The sequence below is a fragment of the Mustela erminea genome, chromosome 1 (genome assembly GCF_009829155.1).
Source record: "Mustela erminea isolate mMusErm1 chromosome 1, mMusErm1.Pri, whole genome shotgun sequence".
Taxonomy (NCBI): Eukaryota; Metazoa; Chordata; class Mammalia; order Carnivora; family Mustelidae; genus Mustela; species Mustela erminea.
In genome coordinates, this window is record NC_045614.1 from 65,144,473 (window position 1) to 65,172,279 (window position 27,807).

At 38.9% G+C, this 27,807-nt stretch overlaps 1 protein-coding gene across 18 annotated transcripts in view; it reads right to left on the bottom strand.

Annotated features, from left to right (window-relative positions):
* Positions 1–27,807, bottom strand: part of ARPP21 (cAMP regulated phosphoprotein 21) — a 153,399-nt gene that overhangs the window by 80,290 nt on the left and 45,302 nt on the right. For 13 of the 18 annotated variants that reach the window (XM_032360057.1, XM_032360448.1, XM_032359848.1 and 10 more), the window contains 7 exons: positions 27,705–27,791; positions 23,556–23,700; positions 22,004–22,082; positions 21,294–21,353; positions 20,426–20,566; positions 5,623–5,731; positions 3,634–3,735 (listed from right to left, as the gene is read on the bottom strand). In XM_032360057.1, coding sequence (XP_032215948.1) covers positions 3,634–3,735; positions 5,623–5,731; positions 20,426–20,566; positions 21,294–21,353; positions 22,004–22,082; positions 23,556–23,700; positions 27,705–27,791 — 723 coding nt within the window. The remainder of the gene's footprint in view (positions 1–3,633; positions 3,736–5,622; positions 5,732–20,425; positions 20,567–21,293; positions 21,354–22,003; positions 22,083–23,555; positions 23,701–27,704; positions 27,792–27,807) is intronic. The other 5 variants (XM_032360374.1, XM_032360236.1, XM_032360575.1 and 2 more) reach the window with 1 other exon arrangement.

The following is a 27,807-nucleotide window of genomic DNA, read 5'->3' on the forward strand; positions in this document are numbered from 1 at the left end:
ACCTTAGACACGAAGATACATGAGTAAAATATCCAAGAGCACCACTGATTTTAAAATAAATTTTGATTTTGCTTATGTGTAAGTACTGGTAATTATTTCTCTATAACTATTGTAACTTCAAGTATAAGAATAATAAAAAAAAAAAACCCTCTACGTAAATATGTCACCATTTGAACCTGTTTGAATGACTCCACTCCTTAAATAATAATTGGCAAGGGAAGCAGCTTTTACCACCTCAGTTTTTAAATTATGAAGACACTAAATTAAAGGTCAGCAAAAAAGACATTAGATGCCTGTAACTTAGTTTCCTTATGCTGGATTCTTTGCATCAGTTTTATAATTGACTTACTATACTTGATTTCTTACTGTACATACCTCAACAATGTGGGAAGTCCTAATCGTCATTTGGGAATCTGGAATTGTACAGATGAAGACGCCCTAAAGTGTTCTCTCTTTATGTAAGTGGAAGGCAAGATGTGTTGCTCTATGTACTCAAGGAAGTTCACATTGCTATGTTATGTCCCTGCATTTGCATTAATAGAAGATTCAGTAATATCCTGCTAACACATCATGGCCCCTAATGATTCCTCCCTCTCAGTATCCACAACCAAGGTGTTTTGTAGTACCTCCCCAATATACCAGTTTGGTCTGTGTGTCCAAATGAACACAGCAAGAAGGAAGGTATGTCAGCTCCAAGATGAGGTTACAAAAGCCTGTAGCTTCCATCTTGGGCTCTCTTTCTTTCTCTTGGGTCACTTGCTCTGGGAAAGCTAGTTGCCAGGTGACAAAGATGCTCAGGAGCCTTGGGAGAGGCCCACAGAGTGGGAACTTAGATCTCCCATAGCCCGCTAGCAACCGAGGCCTGCCAAAACACATGCAGGTGAGTTTGGAAGCAGGCAACTGCTCTATTGAAACTTCAGACAACTGAAGCCCCAGCTGATGGCTTGACCGTAACCTCACAAAAGACCGTGAGCCAGAATGGCCAGCTAAGCCACCCTCCACTTCCTGATCCCCAGAAACTGTGAGGTAACAAACATTTTATGTATTTGTTTTAAGTTGTCAAATCTGGAGATCTGGAATTAATAACAAAACCCAGGGAACACCAGCCTAATGACTGCATTGTTCCTGCAGAGCGGCAGTGCTCTGGACTGGACATCTTTTTTCCCCCTCTGAGAAGGTGGCTTTTAGCCTTGTAAAAGCGACAAAAACTTGTAAAACTATGATAAAAAAAAAATCAAGATCTTTACCTTAAAAAATGTACCTACACTCATGTACATAATATTTTGTAGATGATGTTGAGGAATTTGTTTAATCTCTGAAGACTTTGAATGAGTTTACTCTGAGTACAGGATGCCAATTAAAAAAACCCAGCCCCAGGAGATCAGGGGGAAAAGTAGGGCCAGAAACAGGCAGGTGTCTCACTTGAATTAATAACCCCAGAAATGCTGGCCACCAAAGAGCTCATCACAGCAACTCACACTATTCTACCTCTGCAGGGGGAAGAAGCCACAGCCTTCCGAAGAAGGTTGCCAAACGATGCCATCAACTGGAAAGGCCATGACAATAGCTTGGCATTTAAGTTTTCCCATGCTTCCGTCTGCTTTTGCTTTTTTTTTTTTTTTTTTAGCAAGCTCCACACCCAGCATGGAACTGCATTAAGGGCTCAAATTCAGGGGCCTGAGATCAAGACCTGAGTTGAGATCAAGAGCCAAACGCTCAACCAAACCAACTGAGCCACCCAGGCACCCCTCATCTGCTTTCACTGTCTTAAAGAATGTTAATTCAGCAGTTAGCTAGGGATGCTTGAAACAACAGTTTGCCTCTAATCTTTATTCTGGACCCAGGTTCCTTGCTGTTGTTCTCCTTAATAGGGCTGTTGGGAAATGTGATGTGTACAGGGAGTCATGCTGACTCCTCCATGTCTGGGATGACCTCTCTGTGCACATGAAGGGTGGGAGCAGCACAGGAAGCCTCCTCCTCACAGGCAAGCATCAGGGATGCTTTTCCTGCCATCTAGCCCTTGAGTGTCTACAATGTGGCCCTGCTTTGCGGGGAGGGGGGGGGGGCATAATGTTTATCTATTATCTAAGTGATTAGTATTTGCTTTTCAACACAACTCATTTATATATTTTATGACTTGCCAGAATGAAAATCAGAGGGAAATTGTGTGTGTGTATGTGTGTGTGTAAGGCAGGGGGAGGGATAGATGGGGAGAAAGAAAGAAAGAAAAAGCATAACAAATAAACTGACCTTCAGAAAACTCTCTCTCCATGAAGCTCATTGGACAGTAACGTGCTGTCTCCCAGTCCACTCAGGACACCCCTAAACTATCATGGTACAACAGAGCCTCTCTTTACTTCATCCTTTTATCCAGGAAACACAATTAAAGCCTACCAGGTGTCAGACTATGCTTTGCACCACCAATAACTCTGACCATAAGAAAAACCTAAGTAGCCCACACATCCATAGAATTTTCTAGAACTGCATGTGGACAGGATCCCTTAACAGCTTCCTCTCTCAGACTCTGCCAACTCCAGAGCTCTGAGCCAGGTCCTTCAATCATTAAAGTTTTATTTCATTGTATCCAAGAAAGGCAACGAGAATCTAGAAGAGATAACAGAAATCTGTATCAACATGAAAGAAACGCACTGTTGGTGGAATTTTAATTTCCTCTGCAGCTTTATACTGAAGGATCCAGCAGGAGCTGGAGGACCTGGTAAACTGTCTTGGGCCTGAAACCACCAAGGTCAGAAGGCCTTGTCCATGCTAAGTAGTGGAGTCTAGGTCTCTAGTCTAGCCTGGGAATGGCCTCCAGACCAAATCACGGTGGGAGGTAGGACGGCCCACCTAACCCAGCAAAGCCACAGAAGATCTGCACAGAGGAGCTCCCACCTCTACTTTCGCAAAGGGAAGGCTGCCAAACGATTTCATGGAATGGAGAAGCTGTGCACTGGCTTGCCCTTTTCGCTTTCCTGCATTTAAATTCAGCTGTTTTAAATCACTTTTTCATTCTTATTTAGTTTAATAGCATTTTATTTTGGCCACAGTGGGTAAGAAGACAGAAAAATCTCCCACCACATTTTCTTCGCTGGGATTTGAACAAAAGAAATCATTTCATGATTATCTCCTGTGATAAACTGCTCACAGACCTAATTTGATCTGAAGCTGAGGGGGAAGAAGATGAGTATTACCATTTAACTTTGATATAATAAAATGCTTGTGCTTGCTAAGAATGCAGAAAATTCCATGTTTATGTATGTGATTAACAGAGTCTCTTTCTTCTTTATGTGTCTTTCTTCTGCACAACGTTAGTGTTACAAAGACAACACTTGGCTGTCTGCGGGCTAATGTGGATGTGAAAGCATTTTTTTCAAATCAGGCGACCTTGCTGAGGACTTAGGGTCTGTTTTACTGGGCCCTGATGGATCACACCTCTATTCCCCCTGAGGTCATATCCTAGGAAGGCACACAACCCCTGGCTCCTTTTCCATCACTTCCCTGAACCAGGTCCTCTTCCAGAAACACCTCTGGTGTGCTCGGTTCGATTTGTCCCTGGCTCCAGCTTCCTGAGTCCTGCCAGCTTGCTGTCTGGGGAAGGACGGCACTAAAGAGGCAATTAAAACAACTACTCACATCGTGTGCAAATATTCTCTCCCTCACTCTCTGATATTCCTCTTCTCTCTCTTCAATTGATTTACTTCGTCTGTCATCTCTAAATGGATGCATTCTGTTTTGCTGAACAGAAAAAAGAAATCAGTACGGTTATCCAAGTTGAGCTGCTGGAAATCTGCAGTTAAGCAACTGTCAGCCGAGAATAATAAATGTTCACTTAAATAAATGGAGCATGAAGAGTCTCATTCCCTCTGGTCCCTAAGGAGGCTGTGCGGGTGTGTGTGGTGCGCAGTGTCTGTGCCTGACACGCAATGGCAGGTGTGTGCTGCTCCCTCTACCTTCCCCACTGGATGCCGGCAGTACAGCTGTTTCCAGAACGAAAGCACCTGGATGTGCCTCAGGTGTTCCGCCAGTTCAGCTATGACGTGGGTCACAGTGATAGACTCTGTCTCCTTTGCTAACCCGTGTGCTCTGGAGTCCTTAGACAAAGGCAGAATGTTGAGGAAGTGGCTAATTCAAAGTGGCTAAGGGAAGACATGGCTCTGAAAACCTGGCCACTAGAGACACAGAACAAGGGAACAGAGAAAATAATGGGCAGAAAGGAAATGGTGGACATGACGTCTCCACGTCCTAATTTGTGTTTCTTCTTTACTCCATGACTGACTTGATCCTGTGCTCTGCGTTTTTGCTTGGAAAGTAGAAACTAAGTTTGAAAAGCCTGTTGGTTGAGTAGGGTCAATTCCAAGGGACCTAAAGTAACAATCCAAAGAACCCAGCATGAGGACTGTTCTTCAGTCTCGCATCTGCACCACTGCCTGCATCTCAATGACCCTCCCATCGTCTTCTTGCCATTCCTCACAAAATTCTCTGCATTAACCACGTTCATCCATCCATTCAACAAACGCCCACTAAGTTCACAACACAGGCATGTGGCTCGAAGTCAATGGGAGCTACTTGTCGCTTGATGGTGGTGGCAGTGGGGGTAGGAAGAAACGAGATACAGATGATGAACAGGTTTAAAAAAAAAAGTACATCGGAGATGCACGTACTGGCTTCCAGTGACTCACTGAGAGTCATTAAAATTATAACTTGAGTGAGGTGCCTATTGTCTTACCTTTAAGAATTCTAAAGCAAAGTCTATTTTCAAAAAATCTATTTTGATTGTCAGAGACACAAAGTGTAATTGTAATGGCATTGTATAACTCCCTGCTGTTCTAATTATCGTTGAACCTTTGTTTCTTTTGCCATTCATTAAGTTTTCTTCCTCATCACTCTGGATCCCACTCCCCGCCCCCAATCTGGAGAAGAGGTTGAGCAGGGTCTCTCTACCCTTGCCCAGGAACCATGAATAAGGCTACTCTAGGACAACGTAAATGTTTTGTCACAAGCATAATACACAAAAAGGAGAAAGTTCCACTACAGTTCATGCAAAACAAGCACACAGTTTACACGGACGTAGAACATGGGAAGGAGGAGGGGGAAGACTAAAACATGAACTCGATTCTTTTCTGTGAAGACTTATTTTAGGAGAGTTGCAAAATCCACCTGTCCTCACCATAACAAGGTTTGTTCTTTACAGCTACACCAGTTGGTCATCGGTCCGTACTGAGAATCCAGCTCAATGTGTGCACAACTGAAGGACAAAGCTGTAGGAGTGGAAGGACTGCCATAGTTACACAGACATCTGGAAATGCGATGACAAAGCTTTTCCCGACAGCTCCGGCCGGTGGCATCCCAACCCCGCCCAACACATGCAGCGGGAACTGCGCCAAGCACCACCCATGCAGCCCAACACAGAGCCATGGCTGAAGCAATCAGGACACGTTCTCTTGGCTACCCACTGAATGCCAAAGGGGGAGGCAAGGGGGCAAGGAGGTTGGAAAGAGACAGTCAGTATCAGAAGCCAGGGGGAGCTGGGGGAGGGAGAAGGGGACAACAGAACGACAAGAACATAAGTCAGCCCACCTTCGAAAACAACAATGTCAGCCACTCTCAAACTTGAGAACCAACCTGATTGTCTTCTTTATCAATACTAGAGTTATCTCGCTTCAAGATAAACCGCTTCTGGGATTCTTCACCTTTTTCATCTTTTAAATGTTCACAAAACCTTTGCTCTGGTCTGCCAGCAAAGTAAAACACATCAATAAAAAAGTTTTCGCTCCTGTTTAAAGTTATTTTCTTAGTGCTGTTTTCTCCCCCACAGTGGCATTCAACTTAAAACAAAACAAAACAAAACAAAACAAAAAAGTAACATGTGGTTTTGATGCTAGAATTGCCGGCATTATACAGGTAGGTAATCATGTGTCACTTCACAGGTCTTGTTAGAATACCTTTTGTTGTTTGGAATTCAGAGTCTTGTTTGCCGAACGCTTCTCACCATGGCTGAAGTTTAAAAAACATTTTAAAGGCCTGAACATGAATAGCGTATAGATGTTTTCTTTCATTATTTTGAACTCCATCACTCCTGAATTCAATCAGGTTCACAGGCACATGTCAAACAAATGCACATGTGGAGAACTTGGGCAGACCATATTAATTCACCAATGTCTGCAGACTAGGAGGACGGCTCCTGTCATATCGTGCCTCTCAAGAGCCATCAGAATCCATAGTGAGAGATGGTCATCTATTAATTCCTTCCATCTTTCTCAGTGACAAATGCCCTGGAATCTGGCTCCAGTAGACTCTGACATCCTTGACCATGTCTTGTAAATCAGTTCAGTAATTGGGGAAACTGGACACATTTAGTTTAAACAACGTAATGGCTGATTAGCATGGGGAAAATGCTCCAAGCAGTTACACACTATTGATTAGTCAATTGATTTTTTTAGGTCCTCTTAATCATTTTGTATTATTACTGGAAAGAGCTCCATGTTCTTGTTAATTTCCCACACTCGTCACTGGCTTGGGCATGGGTTCATCCCCAGAGGAAGTGCTAAAATGTTTGTCCCAGGTTTAGAAGAAGTTGTAATTAATGACTCTCATTAAAGCGTTTCTGTCATGTCTGATGTATTACTTCTGAAGCCCAGTGGGTTTTCTATCTCTACTGGGTTCATTATGCATTCTGTTATTGGAAAGCTACTTCACAGCGTCTGTTGTTTAATATGGGTGACCAGTAATTAAGGGAAACTCATAGTTTCCTTCAAGCTCCCAAATAAGCAAACGGCATGTTGAAAACAAAGGAGTCCTTTAAGCGTATAGCTGAAATCCTGACGCGTCGCATCCTTTTCTCAAATACATACACACAAGATTATACTGATATTGGTGAGCAGACATTAACGGAAAATTGGAATAATACCAGTTACCGCTTCCAGAACTGTGTATAATTTTTGCAAAATGGTATCATTGTCTTACTCAATCCTTAACAAAAGAACGCCGATGTAGGAGGAGCAAATATTTCATGCCTCTTTTACAGATCAAGAAAACATCCCTCCATGAACCTTTTGACTCCCAAGTTTATAGATTTTCCCAGCAAGCCACAGGCATCAAACAGCCTATTCACATCCTTGCCGAGACGTGATTCGGTCTCTCTGCTTCCAAAGCACACAGCAGGCCAGAGGCCCTCCAGCCTCACAATGAAGAACAAAAACCCCACATGACATCATCCGAAAGATCAATGGAGATGTTTTCCACCAAAATTAAAATGTAAAATATGATACAACAAACAATTCGCAAGTGCAAATATGACATTTGAAAATCAAAACACTACAGGAACAAAGTAGACTCGCACTTTACAGCAAAAAGGCCATTTCCAGTGGAGAAACTAAACGTGTTTCATGTGTCACACGCCCACAGCACACTTCTTATTCCACTGGAGAGTCTTATGTTAGTGAGTGCTGGCAGGCCACTGTAAAAGATAACAATTCTCCAGGAATTTTTTTAAAACCTCCTGACGTTTTCAACCAATACTTAGATGTTACTTTTTTTTTTAATGTAGCGGGTGAAATGGGGATATCAGCTTAAATATAAATGGTAACTGCCTCGATGCTAAGTAAGGCTCTTGGAATGTACTGAAACTCCATAGTCTGGTGAATTCTAGTAGATAAAATGCTTTGCTTGCTGAGAAATCTATGGATCTATTTCTTATAATTGTTGCTCATCATCTGTAGCTGTTCATGTAGACATAAAGTGATCTGGAAATCTGAACTTTTTGATTCACGAGCAGAAGGTGAATTTGCTTTAGACTAACTTCCTCTTTAAGAAGAAAACTGCTTTGAGATTTCAACATACTAACCAGGGTGAGAATGTGAGCTCCATATTGATAGAGACCTTGGTTTTTAAATACTTAATTCTTAGTGCCTAGAACGGTGCCTGGAATATGGGAAGCATTTGGTTGAATAAATAAATTAATCAATGTATGAATGAATGAAATTTTAATAGAGATGTTTAGGAATCACTGTATTTTAGGGATGGGTCAAAGAGTTACTGACTAAGATATGCAGTCATAAATATTTAAATTATAAAACAACAAGAAAGAGTTTGGTTAATAGAATCAGAAATTCAAATTTAGAACATGAGGAAGGTCTTTAAAAATCAAATTAACGCTTTGGTTCAAGTTGACAAGAAAGATTCGTGTTACTTTAAAAAAGTTTTTAAAATTTGAGAGCATTTTGTGAAAAGAGGTAGAAATGAGAATCTCAGTTTTTTGTGTTTTTTTTTGTTTTGTTTTGTTTTTTTAGTTTTGGAACTTCTCAGTTTAAGGTGTTATAGCTACAAGAGCTGTTCAAACATTATTTTTGAAATTTCATTTGCATTTCTTTATTGTGCTGGCTTATTTGTTTTTCATAGCAGGACATATTTAAGAAAAATACATCTATCTCATAAGAAAAGAATACTCAAAGGAACTTGTCCTAATCAATAATGTAAATGTGATTCAGAGCAAAAGTATTTTTTGTTCTGATACATATTATGCAAAATGCATTCTCCATAACAGCTTTTCAAAAATATTTTGTTTAAATTTTTTTTTTCAGACTTTAGAACCTAAGAGTTGAAAGTAATAGCCCCTTCATGATTTCCCGAAAATATTTTAAGTAAATACAAAATAACCATTTAAAGTTTGTGTAAAAGGGGAAAACAACAACAAAAACTAGTAAGATTGTTCCAGGTTGATTTTATCGAGAGTTATCTATTACTCTAGAGCTAAAGGGCAATTTGCAGTCTAACTCATGCAAACTAAAGTATACAAATGAAGTATTGCGTGTGATTGAACTACAAATTACTGGTAATGCACCATTATATTAGAGCTTTTAAAAAGCCTTTTCACCAGGAATTTAACATCATAGCAATGTTATTTCTTAGTCATAAAATGAATGGAGCTAAAGTAATATATTATGGACCTTTATTTAAAATGGGAATGAATAACTTTCAGTGTATCAAAATGAGGATGTAACTCTAAGACAAACTCCTCCAAGGTGCAAAATGTCATGGTATTTATTCAATTAATGATAACTAGAGTTGACTACATACACATCTCATAGTCATGCATGACATGTCTGATTGCTTTTTCCTGATAGACTTTATTCCATGAGGTAGTATTTCTAGCTTTCTCTCTATCAGCATCAAGAAGCAGAGAAAAGAGATTTAATGTTTTTTCTTGATGAAAGATAGTTTCTTCTTCTGAAGGCACAATTTTTAGTAGGTGTTTCTTGTAAAACTCATCATTCATGTGTGGTGAACAGTACTGGCATTTCCAGACAGTGTCTTGGTATCTCCAGTCACACCTCTGAAAAATCGGAATTACATCCTCATGGTTCCTCATTAGACACAGCTCAAGGAACTGAGAGGCAGTGTGGCTAAGTGAAACCCTGAGTAATGCATTCAAACTCTCTCTTATAGTTAATCTGTTACAATCTTAAAGGTTTTTTGCTCCCTTGGAGTTTAAAATAAATGAACACTCATTATTATAAAAATCTTTTTTCATCTAGAAATATTATCACCACCAGTTTCTTGAGACCAAATTTATTAGTTTTCTTCCAAATAGTTAAGCCTAATCCCCCCATCTCCCCATATATACACAGATGAAAAATTCAATTCTACTAAATATGGACAGGCTCAAGCGGAAGCCTTTGAATTTCATGTCGAATAACTGAAAGACAGTCATCAATATCCATAAACATCTTAAAGAAAGGTTTCTGTGCACAATAGGATAAAGTATTTTGATGGTGTAAGACATCTATCAAAAATATTTTAATAGTCAAACGTATTAGGCTATCCTAAGAAGCACTGTTTCCTTAGCACTTTTAAGTTTTTAATTAAAATATTTATAACTGGGGCGCCTGGGTGGCTCAGTGGGTTAAAGCCTCTGCCTTCGGCTCAGGTCGTGATCCCAGGGTCCAGGGATCGAGCCCCCCATCGGGTTCTCTGCTCCGCAGGGAGCCTGCTACCTCCTCTCTCTCTGCCTGCCTCTCTGCCTACATGTGATCTCTGTCTGTCAAATAAATAAATAAAATCTTTAAAAAAAATATTTATAACTGATGTCTTATATTAAAAAAAAAATAAAGTCCTACATTCTTCTTCAAGTATTTTGCAACTTCCCCTACAATTTGGTCATTTTATATCATTTCATTGTCTCTTAAATGAGACCATATCTTACAAAGCCCATATATGCAGAGCTATGTATCCAACTTCCTTTATTAGCATCTTTCAAACTCACATTCTTAATTTTCCAACCTTTGACAAATTCATCTTATTCTTCTCTGTCTCAATTGTACCACGTACATAACAGAGACATGCAAGCTAACATGGGACTTGACCTTGACCCTCCTTTAATATAAGGCTATTCATGAGCAACAACAAAATTAAGCATAATACTCAAAGGCAACAACATTCTATAAGGCATCTCCTCTTATTGGTGCCAGCACCCTGAAAGCAGACTATGTGCAGTAAGAGCCTTGAAAGTGTCAGTCTACTTTGACAAAGAGATTCTACTTCCAAGAATGAAGCCAAAGAAAATAGTAACAAAAGGATATATATGGTGTCATCTTTCAAGAAAGCAAAACAGTGGAAATCCATGGCGGTCTGATTAAGTAGCTTAAAATAGCTCCATATATAATATGCATTTATTGTATAATATTTTGTAAAATTTGTAAAATGATATCCAAGGCTACTGACTAACAGAAAAGTCAGATCTAAAAGGATATACTGTAAACACATTTATGTTGAAAGTATCATGATTAATAAGAAAAATGACAGTAGTTTTCTCTGGATAGTGAAGTAATGGACAACTTTAACTTCTAGCTTCTTATATATTTTGATTATTATAATAAATAGCATTTTATAACAACATAATAAATGCTATTGGTTTAGAAATATATGAAACCAATTCCACAACCTACAAGGGGCTTGTATATAATCATTGAATTGTGGACAATTAAAATATTCTTATCTTGGGGCGCCCGGGTGGCTCAGTGGGTTAAAGCCTCTGCCTTCGGCTCAGGTCATGATCTCAGGGTCCTGGGATCGAGCCCAACATTGGGTTCTCTGCTCAGCAGGGAGCCTGCTTCCTCCTCTCTCTCTGCCTGCCTGCCTACCTGTGATCTCTATCTGTCAAATAAATAAATAAAATCTTTAAAATAAATAAATACATACATAAATAAATAAAATATTCTTATCTTTTGAATATTTTCTTTCATGTTCTTTATTATTTTATGATCTAAAGTGGATATTTGGTTGTTTCATTTTGTCAAAAAAATTATCCTTTTTATTGCTATGTCCTTGTAGATTAAAATGTATACAGACTTGCATTTACTAATGATACTCTAATGATAATAACTAAGTAACAGTGTTTAATCTCAAGACTTTTTTGTCCTCTTTAAAGGGAGATTCCAAATAACAATGATACAGAAAAAAGATAAGAAGGATGAGGGGGATAAAAAAGATAAATTATGAAATTTGAAAAAGAGAAAGAAATCCTATGCATTCAGACCTAGAAGGTTATATTCTGTGTTTGTGAATTTGGCTATTTTTGAGCAGTACTGAGCATGATATTGCCAACAATACCAAAGAGGTACACACATCAGAAGGATCCACAGCCTGTCAAAACCAACATGTTTCTACAAGTTTACTTACAAATCGAGAATTTCTACAGATGAAAAAAAAAAGTTTGTTTTTTTTTTAAAAGGGCTAGATTTAAAAGGGGGGTGTGCTAGATTATCACTGAACTTTTCTTTCTTTAAATTCCCCATCCTTCCATTTCAATATTACATGAACAGTAAAAGGTAGTAGCATTAATAGATGCAATGACCAAAGCTCCATTCCCCCAAAACACAATGCATTTGAATAATCCAATAGCTTTATATAAAATGGATGTGAACTAGCGTACTAAATTTAACATAGCAGTAGTTTTAATAATTTAACAAAGTTTTAAACAACTCCCATATAAACGCTGGTAAGAGGCCCTAAAAAAGTTTGTTTTTTCAAAACATGCATTGTGGTGTCTTCTCAGCTCTGCACTTTACTAAATGTGTACTTTTTGCAACAAAGGTGTTGTTTGGTTGTTTCGTTGTAAAATTGGAAGGCAATAATAATTCTTATCCTAAAGTGCTTGGGAGGATCAAGGAGATACAAGATAATGCAAGTTAAGTGTCAAACCCAAGGCCAGTGAAGCACTCCACAGATGTTATAAGCCATCATTACCATTGTTCGCATCTTTCTGAGTGGTCACAATCTAACGGTAACCCCAAAGAATATTGAACCAATATTTACATTAGTGTTGAGTTGAATTAGGATAAATCCAGTCTGCACTATAATATTCAAATAATGGTTTGATTCATGAGTTCCAAATGAAGCAGTAACAATTGTCTGAAAGTAATGTTTTCTTTGGAAATTGCTGAATGTGATTATTGTTTCTTGGCATGAAAAAGCTTTTTGCTTACACGTTACAACACTGTGTATAAAAACATTCCATTTATGCTCATATGCAAATATAGTATCTTACTTGCTGAGAAGGTCCAGAGTGATCCGTGTGCTTTAACTGAGAGAGAATGACTAAATATTTTTTGTATGTGTACAGAAATGCTGTTTTGTTTTGTTTTTTCATTTTCCTGGTTTAGAGGGCAGGCGGGTGGTGGGAAGCAAGGGCTGTGTTCCCCTGGGAGCGCTGTGTTAGCTAGAAAGCCTGGGAGGTTGAAAGGACTATAGCTATGGGGTAAAATACAGCAGGAGCGCATGCACTTCTTGGGGTAGTTTCCAGTTTATTGTTTGAAGATTGGTATCAATCATTAAAATCTAGAATTTAAGCATGTGATTCAGTGGAAACCAGGCACCTTCGACCAGTACACCACAACTTCTCTTTCTACTGTATGACCAACTCTATCTTCCCTAAAGCTGTGATAACATGCCCATGGCCTCTCTAGTCTCAGAAGTCTCAGACCAACAAGACACAAGAACTACATTAAGAAGACCAGCTCTCCAGTGCGCCTGGGTGGCTCAGTGGGTTAAGCCTCTGCCTTTGGCTCAGATCATGGTCTCAGGATCCTGGGATCAAGCCCTGCATCCGGCTCTCTGCTTAGCGGGGAGCCTGCTTCCCCTTCCCTCTCTGCCTGCTTCTCTGCCTACTTGTGATCTCTTGTCTGTCAAATAAATAAATAAAATCTTAAAAAAAAAAAAAAAAGAAGACCAGCTCTTCATTAGATACAGCCAGACCCACATCTTCAAGTATACCTGAAGAGGCCCAAGGGGCTGAAGTGACTGACACCCCTACAGGTGGATCTAGAAGCAAGAAAGGGAGAACTCTGTAACTTGGTCTCACTCTGCTGCTTCCAGCAAGCAGAGCTACAGGGGAAGCAACCAAGTTCTAGCAACATTGCTTCCTCCCACACCATTGCACATTTGGGATAATACCATATGTGGTATATGTGTGTACAGTGAACCCTTCTCCAGCTGTCCCAACCTGTACAACACAGATCATATATTTACACACAAACACACACACTCAAGTGTGTGAACACACACATACATACACACAGTCCTGATAAAAAATACCCTGGTTCCTTATGTAAACAATAAACAGAAGATGGACATGTTCTATAAACTACAGGTCTTTTGTTCAAAGCACGATGCTGACCATCAAAGATACCCTTTCCACTTGACACTGTCTGAGAACTGGGTTTTGTCTTACTTCTACATATGCCAGGACAGTTTTTAATCTAGTGTGTTCTGGAGTTTTGTTCACATCACAGTTTTAATTTCTACCCTGATATTACCATCGTTTCATTGAGTTCCCTGTACAACTTTAAAAAAATAACAAAATGCAAATTAAGATTTTGTAAGGAAACCAAGGGATAGCGTTTGGTTTTCTTCTTGCTGTTTCATCCTCTTGAAGTAGTGATTCATTCATGTTAGTGCTTGTTTCCCTTGACCTGAGGAGAAGGGTCATGGCTGAGGCAGGAGCAGCAAATTACAGTCTTGAATCTTCTGTGGGAGTGGACTGAGTAAGATCAAAACACGAATCCCAGTTTTTGCTACTGTGAAATGGTCTAGCTTTATCTACCTCAAACATTGTGAGCTACATAGAGTATTAGTTATTTAAAAGAATCATCACTCCATGGGAAAGTTACATGAAAGATTCTAATGTTCTGGAAAGACCATGAATGTTCGATATCCAAAAGTAAGGGGGAAATCATCCATGCAACACTCCATGGCCATAAATAACTTCAAGTAGGGAAAGGAACACAGCAAACTTGTTTTCTCTCCTCATGATATATTTTTGAGACTTACCTATCTCATCTACAGGGTGCATCTTTTGAGGTATTTGAGAATAATTATATGAGAAAATACAGTATTTGTGAGAAATGATACAGAGTTCGACCAATCTTAACAAGTCAATCTTACTTTGAGCCTGAGTATTGATTAAAGGACTAGGTTGTCTGTTCAGTAAATAAAGCTTCTCAGCTTTGCTGAGAACAATGTGATTCTAAGGTTTCTGATCTTTGGCTTCGAGTCGGATGCTTTTCAAATCTATTCCTACAAAACATGCGGAGTAAATTTACCATGTTTAGAAATAACAAGATGCCAACCAGCCACTCATAGATTTCCAAGAGGCACTTAAATAAATTGATGCCTGATCTTCTTCAGAGGGTCATTAAGCAAGAAGCAGTATCGGGATGCTGCTGGGTTTACTGACGGTGCCATTCACATGCTCCACCAAAGGAAAAAAATAGAATCCATGTGGGAGGGAAAACTTGGGGTTTAGGTTAGTTAGTTAGTTAGTTAGTTAGTTAGTTTTGTTCTAAATACCCTGGATCACCTGCAGGGAGTAAAATTCTCAAGAGTCAAAAATGCATGATTCCCATTTTAAACCTTGGGCTCTTCAGGAAACTGAGCAGAACAGGAGTCCATTGTGGCTCTAACCCCCCTCTCCGTGTCTGCGGCTGGGTGGCTGGAAGTTCCCACAGTCCTACTTCTTAGTGCAAAACTTATCTGTCACTCCAGGGATTCCCAACAAAGTCAACTAGGTTCAACTGCCTTCACCAAAGAGAAACTACCAGTCTTGTGATTTACCAAATAGCTAGCTCAGTTAATTATTCTTTCTGGAACAAAGAAACAAGCAAACTATGGTCATCACTACTCAGGTCCACACTGCTCAGGAATCCAAGCATTGTGGTCTCTTAAGGTCTAGGCCCAAATATCCGCCTTTGGGTCGCTATTCTTGGTTCATGGTTTCTGAGGCCTGGGAGCTCTCCCCCCCAGGGGAGATGTCATTTCCTTCTTTGCTCTGCACTCCACCAAGAGTAGGGGATTTGAGGCAATGACAGTGGGCGGGTGCCAAAGTCAAAAGAGAAAATATTCAAAAGATGACAACCTTCTAACATGACAATTATCTGGAACTAGTTAAACAGTTACTCTGACATATGCAAGGATATTCAGATACACATGGGACTCTATTTGCCTATGACTGATTTTGGCCCTTTGGAAAACACTAATGCAAGGAGATGGTTTCAAGCCTCTAGATGATACAACCTGAGCATATATCCTTTCTCTAAGACAGAGAAAGGCAGACAAAGGTGGAAAAAGAAAAATCATCTAAAAAAAGAATAATGGGCTGTTTTGGGCTAAACACCTAGAAAAATAAGCAAAAGACAAAGTGGAGATCAGAAAGACAGACAAAGAGAAGGGCAGAGATTCTTATGTAAAAATAGATTCATATATTTGTAATATTTAAATATTTTTATAGAATCATTGTTCATATTTTTAGCCTCAATCCTTTAAAAAAAAAAAAAAGACAACAGTCTAGAGAGTAAGTACATTTTAAATACCCCTTGCAGTACCAAATAATACAACCCCTTTCCGGATTCCCAACGGGTTCATTTGGTGCTCCTAACTAATCTGACAGTTAACAAAGAATTCCAACAGAAGAAAACTTAAAGGTGTTTCAGAGTGAAACGTATTTCTGGCAACACTGAGGGGAAAGAGGGAAAAACTAAAAGTGATAGGACATAACAGGGAAGGTCTCAGCTCAAAAACTGCCTTTTGTCATTTCAGCAAAAGGCAGTGATTCTAATGAGGGGCATCCCCAGCTATTTGGACCCAATTTGTGGACCAACAGGTGTGCTGGGAGGCTCTAGCTGACATAGACTGCTCTTACCCAGGCTAGCTCAGAGAAGCAACAAGGTTGTGGTGCTCGAGGGTCAGGTGACTTCCTTGTCAACTCTCTACAGTACCCAGGTTCGCTCAGAGGAAGCCTCCTTCCTGGAATGTCTCCCACAGGAGCAGAGCTGGCATTTCCTACTCCTTCTGGACCACTGTATCCTTTAACCCCACCCAATGTGCTTGTAGCTCTGGCATGAAACAATGGATTTGGACCCCTGGCTTGCCTGTAGCAGTAATTTCCTAATAACACAATAGGTAGGTTTACATCCTACACTGACATTATTGATAAGTGTAGCTTTTTTATTTTTAGGGGAAAAAAAGATTGGAGTAGAGTAAAGCAAGGCAGATATTGAATTAAAATCATCCCCCCTACCAAAGATCACATCTTAGGATAGTGATAAACACAGAGAATGCAGGAAGATCTATCAAATTGTGGGAAGTATACATTATTTACCAATACCATGGAGTTCATCTTCAAAAATATCTCCCCTTCCCCCTGGGCCCACTCATTGCTCCTGATCAGACAGCAAAAAAACTTCAAAGAGGTGGAATTCCTAACCAGTCCAGAGAACCTTGTTGAGGAGCTTGCTCAAGATGTTCTGCGTATTTTTGCTCTTAGAGAGTTAGGTTATTTAAGAAAATTGTTCTCGGCATTTAACAAACGCACTTGGATCCCAGCCATGCTAATCATTGCATCTCTCTAAACCCAAAACGGAACCTGAGTATGTGCCTCATTCTCTGCTTCTGTAAAATAAGGCTCTAATTACTTAGGTTGTAAATATGTTTTCAGGATTAAATGAAATAATATACATGAAATAAGAGGTAAAGTATCCAGTGCAATGAATAATAAGTAGGTAACATTCTTATATCACTTAAGTAATTGAAAAGTCAGTCCTTGAACAAATTTTTTTCCATCATGAAGGACACATATATTTTATCTGAGGATATTAGAGAAGATACTAGAGGAAAGTAAATTATACACACACAGATATAATCCTCACAGGGTATTGTCATGAGGAAATGTTTGAACCTCATGTGAAACTATTCTCTCTTGGGCCAAAACTTAATATTCTCAAGTCACATTGTATAATTACTTGAACTGTTTATAATCTAGAAAAGCAAGGATTCTGGGAAACAAATTCCGGCCATTTTGTTGCTAAGAGACATCCATATCAGAGAATGAATGTCACTGAAGAAGAAAACTTAAAAATTATATTAAAACATGCTTTCTCTCTGTCAGCCCTTCAGTTCATTTTTGTGAAGGACAGTTCATTTTGTGGAGGACACTCCAGCTGCATTTTTCTGCATTTCTCACAGCTACGGTGCCATTTAAGATATGCACTTTCATGCCTTTGCACTAAAGTAGCATCAAACTCTATCCCCCGCAAAGGTAGTTCCAAAACACAAAAGCTATGAGGAGCCATCTGAGGACTTCCCACCTCCGCCTCCCTCCTTCATATAAATGGAAACATTTCCATGTGATAATATATCTATTATAATATGTTACTGTTGTCCCCGTGGCCATCACATGCCAACCGCTGAGAGTGCGACTCTTGAAATTTTCGGAGAGCCATTGAGAATGAAGACATCCAAGACCTAAACAACATGTTCTGAACAGAATGTTCCATTTCAAACTTCAAATCCAAAAGAACATGGTCACAAACTTTTAACCTGTAAAATGCTCTTAAACGTACAACTTTCTACTGAACAACCATGCTCCTTTGCTAAAACTGCCAACAGTGATTCATGTTCTGAGGGTGTGAACAGCCATTCCAATGGTCAGGAAGGTGGCTGGGACAGAAGAGCAGGACTTGACAGCTCTGGGTTGAACATTAATAAACTCAACTCTTCAGGAAATGCCTGAAAAGTCTATGATCTACAGTCATTTGCCTCTGTTTAGGAGTGGCCTGACTCACAGAGCAGGGCAGAGGGTGTGTGCAAGGACAGGCATGAGGAAGAGACAGAGCCAGTCCAGGCCCTCCCATTGTAGCAACTACACTGGAAGTGTTCTCTGCACGTGCCCTCTCTGGCTCTTCCAGAAGGCATAAATAGGAAGCCCCTATTTAAAACTGGTTATTTGGAAAACGAAAAACAAAAAAAAAAAAACAAAAAAAGCTAGTGTTCTCCTGGAAGTGAAGTTATGAAGGATAATATGATACCTGTTAGCCAGAAAAGGAAAATTTTAAGGGATAGATTATATCCTTCAGCAGTATTTGGAAACTTGCAAGAATTCCACAAGTTCAAACAAGAGCTGCTCAATAGAACTTTCTGAAACAAGGGCAATATTCTATGTACGTTCTGTCTCATATGAGCACTTGAAACATGCCTAGCCTGACCAAGGAACTGAATTTTAAAGCTTAAATCTTATTTAAATTTAATTAACTTAAGCCAAAATGTCAATAGCAATATGCAGCTAGTGGCTACTATCCTGGACATTGCAAATTTAAACCATCACTCAAAGTTTCCCGAGCATCTTTACACGGTGCTTAATTTTCTCAAAAACCACTCTACCCAGAAACAGGTATCAAACATGTGCGCTAATAATGTGACCACGTGATCGCAAAATTAATGTGAATTAAAAATCAATGTACTATCTCTTCTAGTTGAGCCTATATCAAACAACATGCTTGATCTATGGGCTTTTCGATGTCTGTTATGGCCTAAAGAGAAAAAGAGGAGAAAAACAAATGAGAAAAGAAATTGTCCATTGCTGGTCTATTTTGCAGTCAGTGTGTCCCTGCACTTACAGTATCTGTAAGTCATAAAAGAAACCAGAATGCAGAATGAAAACCAACAACAGCAACAGTGAGGAATGCTTGATGGAGAGGGGACATAGAAAAGATTAAAAGACAGTGACCTTTCATTCCTGTGACAGTTGAAAATAGGAAGTACATGTGCCAGCAATCAGATAAAGTGGAAGGCTGATAAATTTTAAAACGTATTTTTGCCAGCACCATAGAATGCATCCATGGAACCCAATAATTCCAAAGCTTCGAGGGCCCTTAAATATCATCAATATCACTTCAAACTCTCCTGCAGATAAATAAATAACTGGAAGCCCAGAGAAGCAAAGAGCTCAGTGTCCCTGAGATGACAGCCCAGCTCCATGCCAGATATCTCAGTCTGTGTTCTCTCCACTACAACCTTCACTGTGGTTTTGGTGAACACAGACCGAGCCTTGAGAAGAGAAAGAACTTCATCTCTAGCTCTACGTGTCCAGCCTTGACTGCAGGCTGGTGAGCAGAAAATAAAGGGTTTGAAACACTGCTCTGCTAGACACCAATGCTCCGTTCACTAGCACAGCAGTCCTAAAACCCATGCAATTTACACAACTGACCAAGACCACTATGGAAAAAGAAATTACAATGCACAAATGTTTTAAAAGAATGCTTTGCATTGGGACAGTTTTTCAGTATAGCATGTATTTGCTATCAAAGTGGTTTGCACTATGATCAAAGCATTTGTGCCTTTAAAAGAGCTAGGTCCAAATTTCCAAAGCAAATGACCTCTCATTTGCTTTTGGTGACTCATCAGGATGTGAAAAGATACTAAGATAGAAGCAAACAATTATTTTAAGGAGCAAAACCAAATAAACATCTTCTTTTTAGAGCTAGAACTTAGATATATAACTCAAAATTCTCCTTTTACAGGTAAAACAACAACAGCAAAACAAAATGGAAATAGCAGATGTTAACTGACTTGTTTCAAGTCACACAGAGAGTAAGTAAAAGAATTGGGACTTAAGGAGCAGGATTTCTGTCTCTGCGTGCAGAGCTCTTTGTTACTCTAGAAACCACAGTAAGACAGGCTCTACAAACCAGAAAAAGAAAAGAAAAGGATAATTATCCTGTATATGTCATTGCTGTTTTCAGATGTCTGTTTTTTTAAATTTGAGTTATACTTTGACATAAAATGTCCCATGCTTTTTTTTTTTTTTTTTTTTTTTTTCCTGTAATCACCTACAGTATTGATAGAGGAAAGAAAATTATGTTTCAGGAGCTATGTAAGAGATCCAGGAATAAACCCACTTTACAGCCCAGATTTTATAAACTTTCCTGGTCTTCAGATAATCTTCTGCAGAAAAATGCCACACACAGCTGATAAGTGCAAGAGATAAATAACACTGCACATTTTAAATGTCATGTACTTTGAATTTTATAACATGCTCTCATAAATGAATCCATAAGAGAAAAAGAAAATTCTAAAGAAATTACGGTGATGGGCTTACATTCTTGTGTTGCTGGTCTTGTTGATGATAACAGATTTCCCTGTTTGATCCACATTGTGATCCAGCCCAAAGTAAGCCGCCACCCGATGGACAAGCATCCTCTGATAGGATGACATCTGAGGGAACTTTTTATAATGATTACTGGAAAGGAATACAAGAAACAGTGCAATCAGCATTTGCGTTTCTGGCCTGTAGGACTGTCTATATGTATGCACACAAACCCATTCCTTTGTCGTCCAAACCATGAAGCTTATCTCATCTGTGCCATCACACGTCATGTCCTCATTTCTAGACAATCTTCCACTTATGATGGATTTATCGGTTAAGCTACACTAAGTATCTTTGTTTCCCAGTTGCACATTTCTCGCAGCAAAGAGAACTTAATGTCTGTTGGAGAGTATCCTGTTGTAGTCCATGATACCTTATCAACGGAGCTAGGCTCGGGACAAATGATATGACATAGTATGTGACTGCAGATGTCTATCTGGAGATGTGTCATTACATGGTTTACACTGAAAGCAGCATAATTATGGCCAGGCATAACTGACTGAAGCCAGCTGGAGCCCATTAAAAAACTATAATAAAAATGAAAAGGGTTGCTTCTTGTCACAGCTACTCTATGCTAATCAGCGGCCCCCTGTTTATAGCCATTTTGTCAGGAATTTAACAAGCAGGAGCACACATGGTCCAAGCAACAATTCCCATCAATATATAGCTTCTAATCCTAATCGCGTCTCCATTTAACAAATCGGCAAACATATTAAATAATGTTTTATCTATCCCTAAATCTTTCCAGAATGAATAATTAAACCCAAATACCAAACTAAGGCACATCGTATAAATTAATCAGCACTGCAGTGTAACATACTTGTTGTCACCAATGAAATCAATAATTTCCTGCTCCATTTTCAAGAGTATCATCCTGTCCCTGCAAAATAAATGTTAAAATGAAAAGGGTTGAGGCACTTGCTACTCCCAAAGACCTAAAAAGTTCATTTGCACGCCTGAAAAATATTGGTTAAGTGTATGTGGTGAAACATCTTTACCTAACTCTTCTCTAGAGGAGGCTGTCCATATGCACGTGGTTTCTTTCTACTGAAGATTACTTCTCATCTCATTTGTTAAGTATTTTGTAACTTTGAAATTTCTGCAGTTTTAATGTTAATTAAGATACATAGGTGTCCAACTCATCAGACATATCCAATGCATTGTTTATTTTAAATCAATAGGAACCCGGAGCAAAGTCAAGCCCCAGTAAATAGAGAACTGCAGTAGAGAATGATCAGTTTATTTGACATCAACTTTCATTCTCTATATTTCTCCCCTTTATCAGTATCCCTTTGTGACCAGGAAAGCAGGACCTGCAAACTATAATTTATTCATCGGGTAACTAGCCAGGAACTAAGACTATCTATATACAGTAAACATGCAAACTACTATATATACGTAAGAGATAGTTTAAGATATTAGAAAAGGTGCCTTCACTGTACAACTCTATACTTAGACTTGTTCAGACTCATGACTTTGCAATATTCTACTTGACTCTTCTAAAAATACGAGGTTTATTTAATAATTTACCTGGAATTATTCTTTAATGTGTTAATCAGAAACTCATGCAAGTCTATGCCAGTAGCATCCGTGTACTCTTGGCTGCAATCTGAAACAGACAGCAGGAGGGGATGGTCAGGGATGCAGGTGGGGAAGTGGGGTGGAAAAGGTTTTCCTCCTGCTGGGTAAATTTTAGGTGAAGCTATCGGCATGAAGGTACACGTTTCAAAACTAGCGAATTGGCAGTGTAACACTGGAATGAAAACCAGATTCGAGATGGAGCAACCCAGTAGATCATGAATGTGGAAAGATCCCGCTGTCACAGAAGGGGATGTGGGCATGGTCGGGTAGGAGGTGGGTGGGGTGGAATGTCACATGTTCGTGCTCTGCTGTCAATCAGCAAGGCCAGGCCTCCACGTGACAGGTCCTACCAACCCACAGAGAGAACTCTCAAGAGTTTGAGATTCCAGGAAACCCTTTTTCTCTTAAAACAGAGAAGGCAAAAAATGAAAGTTCTGTGATAAGACTGTCTAAATATTCATCAGTACAAAACACAGGTGAGGACTAAACATTTCTGAGTCTTTCACATTTTCTGATGCTGGCTAAAGCTTAATTTCTAAAGCCATCTTAGGAACCTGCACTTCTTTAACTCGTGTCACACCTTGGGTTTTAGACATTCAGTAGCAGAGAGAATCATTATAAGCAGATACATGGTTACAGAGCATAATATAAGCAGTCATCATTCCTCAGCTGATCGGATGCCCTGTTCTTTCTCAAATATTTTTTTTTAAGAAGTCTACTGCAATGCTATTTATTCGTAGTATTCTTCCTTTCAACTTAACTTAGCTTTAACACTTGTTTCCTTTTTTGTTTGTTTTATTTTTGTACAACTGTACAATTGTACAATTGTATGTATGGCCACAATTTGAAAAGTCTGGACTACGGGCTTCCGGTTTTAGAAGGTATAGCTTCTTTTTTCCCCCTTGGAAAAATTTTATTGGAGTAGAAGTGTATTTTTTTCAGGTGAGACATGATGTGGTGTGGTTCTGTGGGTTGTGGAGACCAAATCCATTTGTGGCAGATACAATGTTAATCATGTACTCCATTGACATTGATGTATATACATCTGGGCTTCGGGGATGACATCTCTTATCGGCTGTGAATTGCTAATCTACTGTCTGTCTTTTATGATAAACATGGAAATTAAGATATAAAACTGGGTATCATTACTGTTCATCAGCCCAAGTTAATGGGACTAATAAACCTGAATTAAAAGCAGATTTATACTCAGTCATTTGTACAAATTTATCATTGAAAACGGAAGAAAAACCTGAATAAAAATCCAAAGAGATTAGTGATCCTAAAATTAACCTTTCTGGATACACAAGTAATGACAGCATGAACAGAACAGAAATAGAGTTAACATCGTTTACACACACACACACACACACACACACACACACACACATAGAAGTATATGCAGAGTTTGGTGTCAGGTGAATATGTGTGTAAATCTAGGATGTACTGTGTGACCATTTATCTGTCCAAATTCAGTAAGTTAAGGAAACATGTTTACATTCACCTTTTGATAACATTCTGATCTTGGGTTTTTCAGAGGTTTTATCTTTGTTTTTATCCTTTTCTTTTTCTCTTTCTGAGTCATCTTTCCTAGATTTATCATCCTCTTGCAGGCTGGGAAAACTGGAAAGCTGTAAATGAATTGATTCCTGTTGGGGAAAAAATATAATAATTTAGGGCCAGATTTAAGAATCTCTGTCTGGTTTCCATTTTGCATAGAGGTTATTAAGTACAGGAAAATGAAAGCCAGGAGCAGATTTTTTTTTTTTTTTCTTAAATGGTTAAAAAAAAAAAAAATTAAACCTGTCAGAAAAATAATTGCCCTTTAAGGTGAATTAAACTTCAGAAGTCAATGGGAGGTCATGAGAAACATCTAGTACTAAAACTTGGCTTCATGAATATTAACATTAAGCAAGTTACCTTCCCCTAGATCATACCTCTTATTTTCTCTACAGGTTTATTTTTAAACACTTAGGAAACATTTCCTTATCAGTAAGTTTGCGTCACAGCCACTGCCATGTCTCAAAAAAAGAAAAAAAGAAAAAAGCCTTCTGAGTTCTTTTCTATAATTCCTTATAAGGAGAAATCTGTACAAACATAGACAGACAGGTATTACGAATCATAATTACAGATAGAACAGACATAAAGGCCTTAATAGCCAATTTGCAATAAAAAGTCTGTTTTAGAACCACATCAACAATAATTTCTACTATTAAGAGAAACCGAGCTATCTAAATGCAGGAATCCCAGGTGTGGCTGATGATCACACCTTGTTCACAAACTCCATCAGTAAGTCATCATAATGCATGGTTAGAATCAGCACTGTCTTTCAGAAATTTTCCCATCAATTACATATAAATATTTAATATTATTTAAATTTTTTATCAGGCAATTCTTTCCAAAATGTAAATTTGTCTTCAACTGATGCTTTGGTTCGCTACTGACCATTTACAGTATTGGGACTGGATCCATTTTTGTATTTATTTATTTTGCACTGGGGATAGATTATTTTGTTTTAATTCACATATCAGCCATGTGATTGATAGTAGGTTCACTGTTTTGAAGAAGAATGAACCAAATCGTATTTTTTAAGAAGTTTTATGAAAAAAACCTATGCTATGATTAAAAACTATGACAAATGAACCGACATTAAGCCATTAAGCCTGCTTTCTCTTATGTAAGAGATCATTTGATGGGAAAGCTTTTTTCTACTAGTGACATTAAAATTTATGATGTTAAAAAAAAATTCCCAATGACTAATAGTGTTTCTCACTAAAAATTCAACTAAGTCTCCTATACATGTGACTAAAGCAATGCCTGAACCTCCCTCCTCAAATATGGCCATCCTAGGATTTTTAGGGTTCTTGGTAAACATGGCTAATCTAACAAGCATCACACAGGTCCCCTGAAACCAAGTTCGTTGTTTTACGAGGGGCTCTGTTGTGAACTCCAGGCTGGAATAAAAAGGCACCAGGGCTGGAAAGACATATGATAGAAAGGACAAAATAAAGCACGTTCTCATGACAAGTATTTATCCTTGCCAGATTTCCTGACATCCACGTGTTTATGCTGGGGATGCACTTACGCAAAATACATAAAACGGTGTAACTTGACTATAGGTTCTTTGGTCATGTGATTTGGGACAGAAATGTCTTTAGTCTGCAAATGTTCGGGCAGACTCTAAGGTTTTGATTTGTTTCTGCTTTTGCTAAGGAAACCGCTGCAGCATTTCTGGTTCAGAGAATACAGTGGGCGGGGGCGGGGGGGAGGGAATCAATTCAGCAGTTGATCAGGAGGGGAAACTGACGGCACCAGCCCATCGGAGTGGTCTCATTGCTTCTTCAAAACCTCTTGCATCACCCAGCCTCTGTCAGTTTGAATCTACAATCAAAGAGGCTTGCAGCAGAAATATAAGAGCACAGGCTAAAAGACATCTTCCACCAGAAAAAAAAAAAAAGAAAAAAAGTACAAACTCACGCCATGTGTGGACATTTACTATTCTCAGAAAAATACCTGTCTTTTCTATACATAAATATACATTATGGTGCTGAAAGAACACACAAAAGTGCTATAGAGTTGGTAAAAAACAATGTGTTATTTTTTAATATTTTTATTGATATGCTCAATAATAAAATACAAGTGTTAATAAATACATTGGTACAGGATAAGTTTATATCCAACAACAATAAAAGAATGATTCAAGTCACAGTAGTACACTGGTAGGTAAATAGTATAACATTAGAAAAGCAAAACTCCTTTAACTGAAGGACAGACTGAATCATCAGCTATGGGTCTGAGATCAAGTAATACAGGTAGCAAGAGTTTTTCCCACACAGGAAAATGAAGGCAGTTTTCAAATACTGTGAATATACAAATATTAGGGAAGCAATACAATCCATATACTGTATCCTTCTGCCAGGGTTCTCTGGGATTCAGTTCCCACATTTTGTAAGTGCCGGTGGTACCTAATGAAGGCATTGCATATATGCTCAAAGGTCTGCTTCTTTATTCTCTAACAAGTCGCATGCCCACTCGCTAATATGTGTGCCTGGGTATTTTCTATCGGCCGCCTGGTCCCACCACCCCTCAGCCCGTCCAAAGAGAGGAGCGCAAGTTCTAATCCTCTCCTACACAGCTAGTCTTGGTCACTGAGCGTGAAAGCAGCAGGAACAAAGCACCGACTGCATCTTATTCCTCTGCACCAACTGTATGGAGAAACTACTTAGGTCCAGGATGGGCACTATGATACAGATGACCTCTTAAAAAATTTCCTCCTGGTACCTTGTCAAATGGGATGAAAAGCAGATTAAGTCTATAAAGGCTGTCCTCCTCTGCCTGGTATTAGGAGTGGGGGACAACTGGGGCATGACTTCTCCCAGAGTCTGTCATTCCGCAGAGTTAACATATATCCTGTATAGTACATTATAAGCCATCAGTCAACATTTAATAATACAAGCCATGAGAGTCGCATTAGTCCCCCTTTCCGTCTCCATTAAAAATAGAAGCACAAATAAAATGCTGAAGAAAAGCCACACATTTCTCAGAGCCCAAGGAAAATAACGCTTGTGTATGAAACATAGTGACAGCTAGAGAAAGATAGCCTGTCCGTGCCTTGCGACATGACTGGCACGATAAGAAAATGAGGCTAGGGGAAAATAAAATACTCATAGGACAAAATCTATAAGGTATTTATTTTTGGTCCTTTTAAAGAAAGTGCTCTCAATGCTCTCTGCATCCATGAGGAGAATTTAGAGTATTTCAATTAAAGTAAAAAGAGGAAAGCAAACAAGCCCAAACAAAAATACTATCTTGATCAATTTTCTCTCCCCTGGGCTCAGATAAATCATTTTACTTTTGTCTTGACTTCTCTCAGCTTCTGATAAAATAAGGAAAATTTCAGCGGCTAGACTAGTTTTATAAAAGCGAATACAATGCCTAAAAGGCAAATAAAAATAAATATGATATGAAGTCCCCCGTTGGTCACGGGAGGATTTTGTCAGAATTTGGATTTTTCAGTCCCTAGTAGTCTTGCTGAGAGCAAAAATAAGTGGAAGGATCCACAGCGATATATAATAATATTAAATTCATATAAATTGAATAATATGAAATTCACCATCACCTCAGACTCCTTTCTGGACAATTTTTTCAGTATTCAGAATCTCGACCAAAGGCCATAAAGATACGTCTGCAAATCTCAATGCACCTTATTCACCACTTCCAAAGTTTCGTTAAGAGCCAAGAGTTGTATTTCTTATAGGCAAGTGCATTTTGGGGAAGTGAGAGGTAAGAATCTCCAATAAGGAAGGAGACGGGGTACTTAGAACTATATTTGGTTCAGTCTTAGCAAGAGAGAGCCTTTGAGGAAATGCAGCACTACTGTGCCCACTTTTAAAGTTTTTTATCTAAATTCTTTTGAATTCCTTTCCATTTGCAGTTTTCAGAGAGTCTGGAAAAAAACAAACGTAATACTCTGTGACAAACTGTTAAGCTAGTTTAGGATGTCGCCTAAGCAGGGGATGAAGCCAAAAAACTACATCTTTCTTTGCTTATTTTTTTTTTTCTCCCCCAAAACACTGTGTAATGCCGGATTTCTACTCATGCACACAAAGACAGATCCCATTCATGCAGTTAAGGAAAATGACAGGGGGTATACCTGATCCTGAAGACTTTCACCTCCTGGTCTGGCTGATTCTTCACAGACAGCAAGACTGCGAGTCAGTTTACCTTTTCCTGCTCCTGACTGGGGAGGGGAAAGA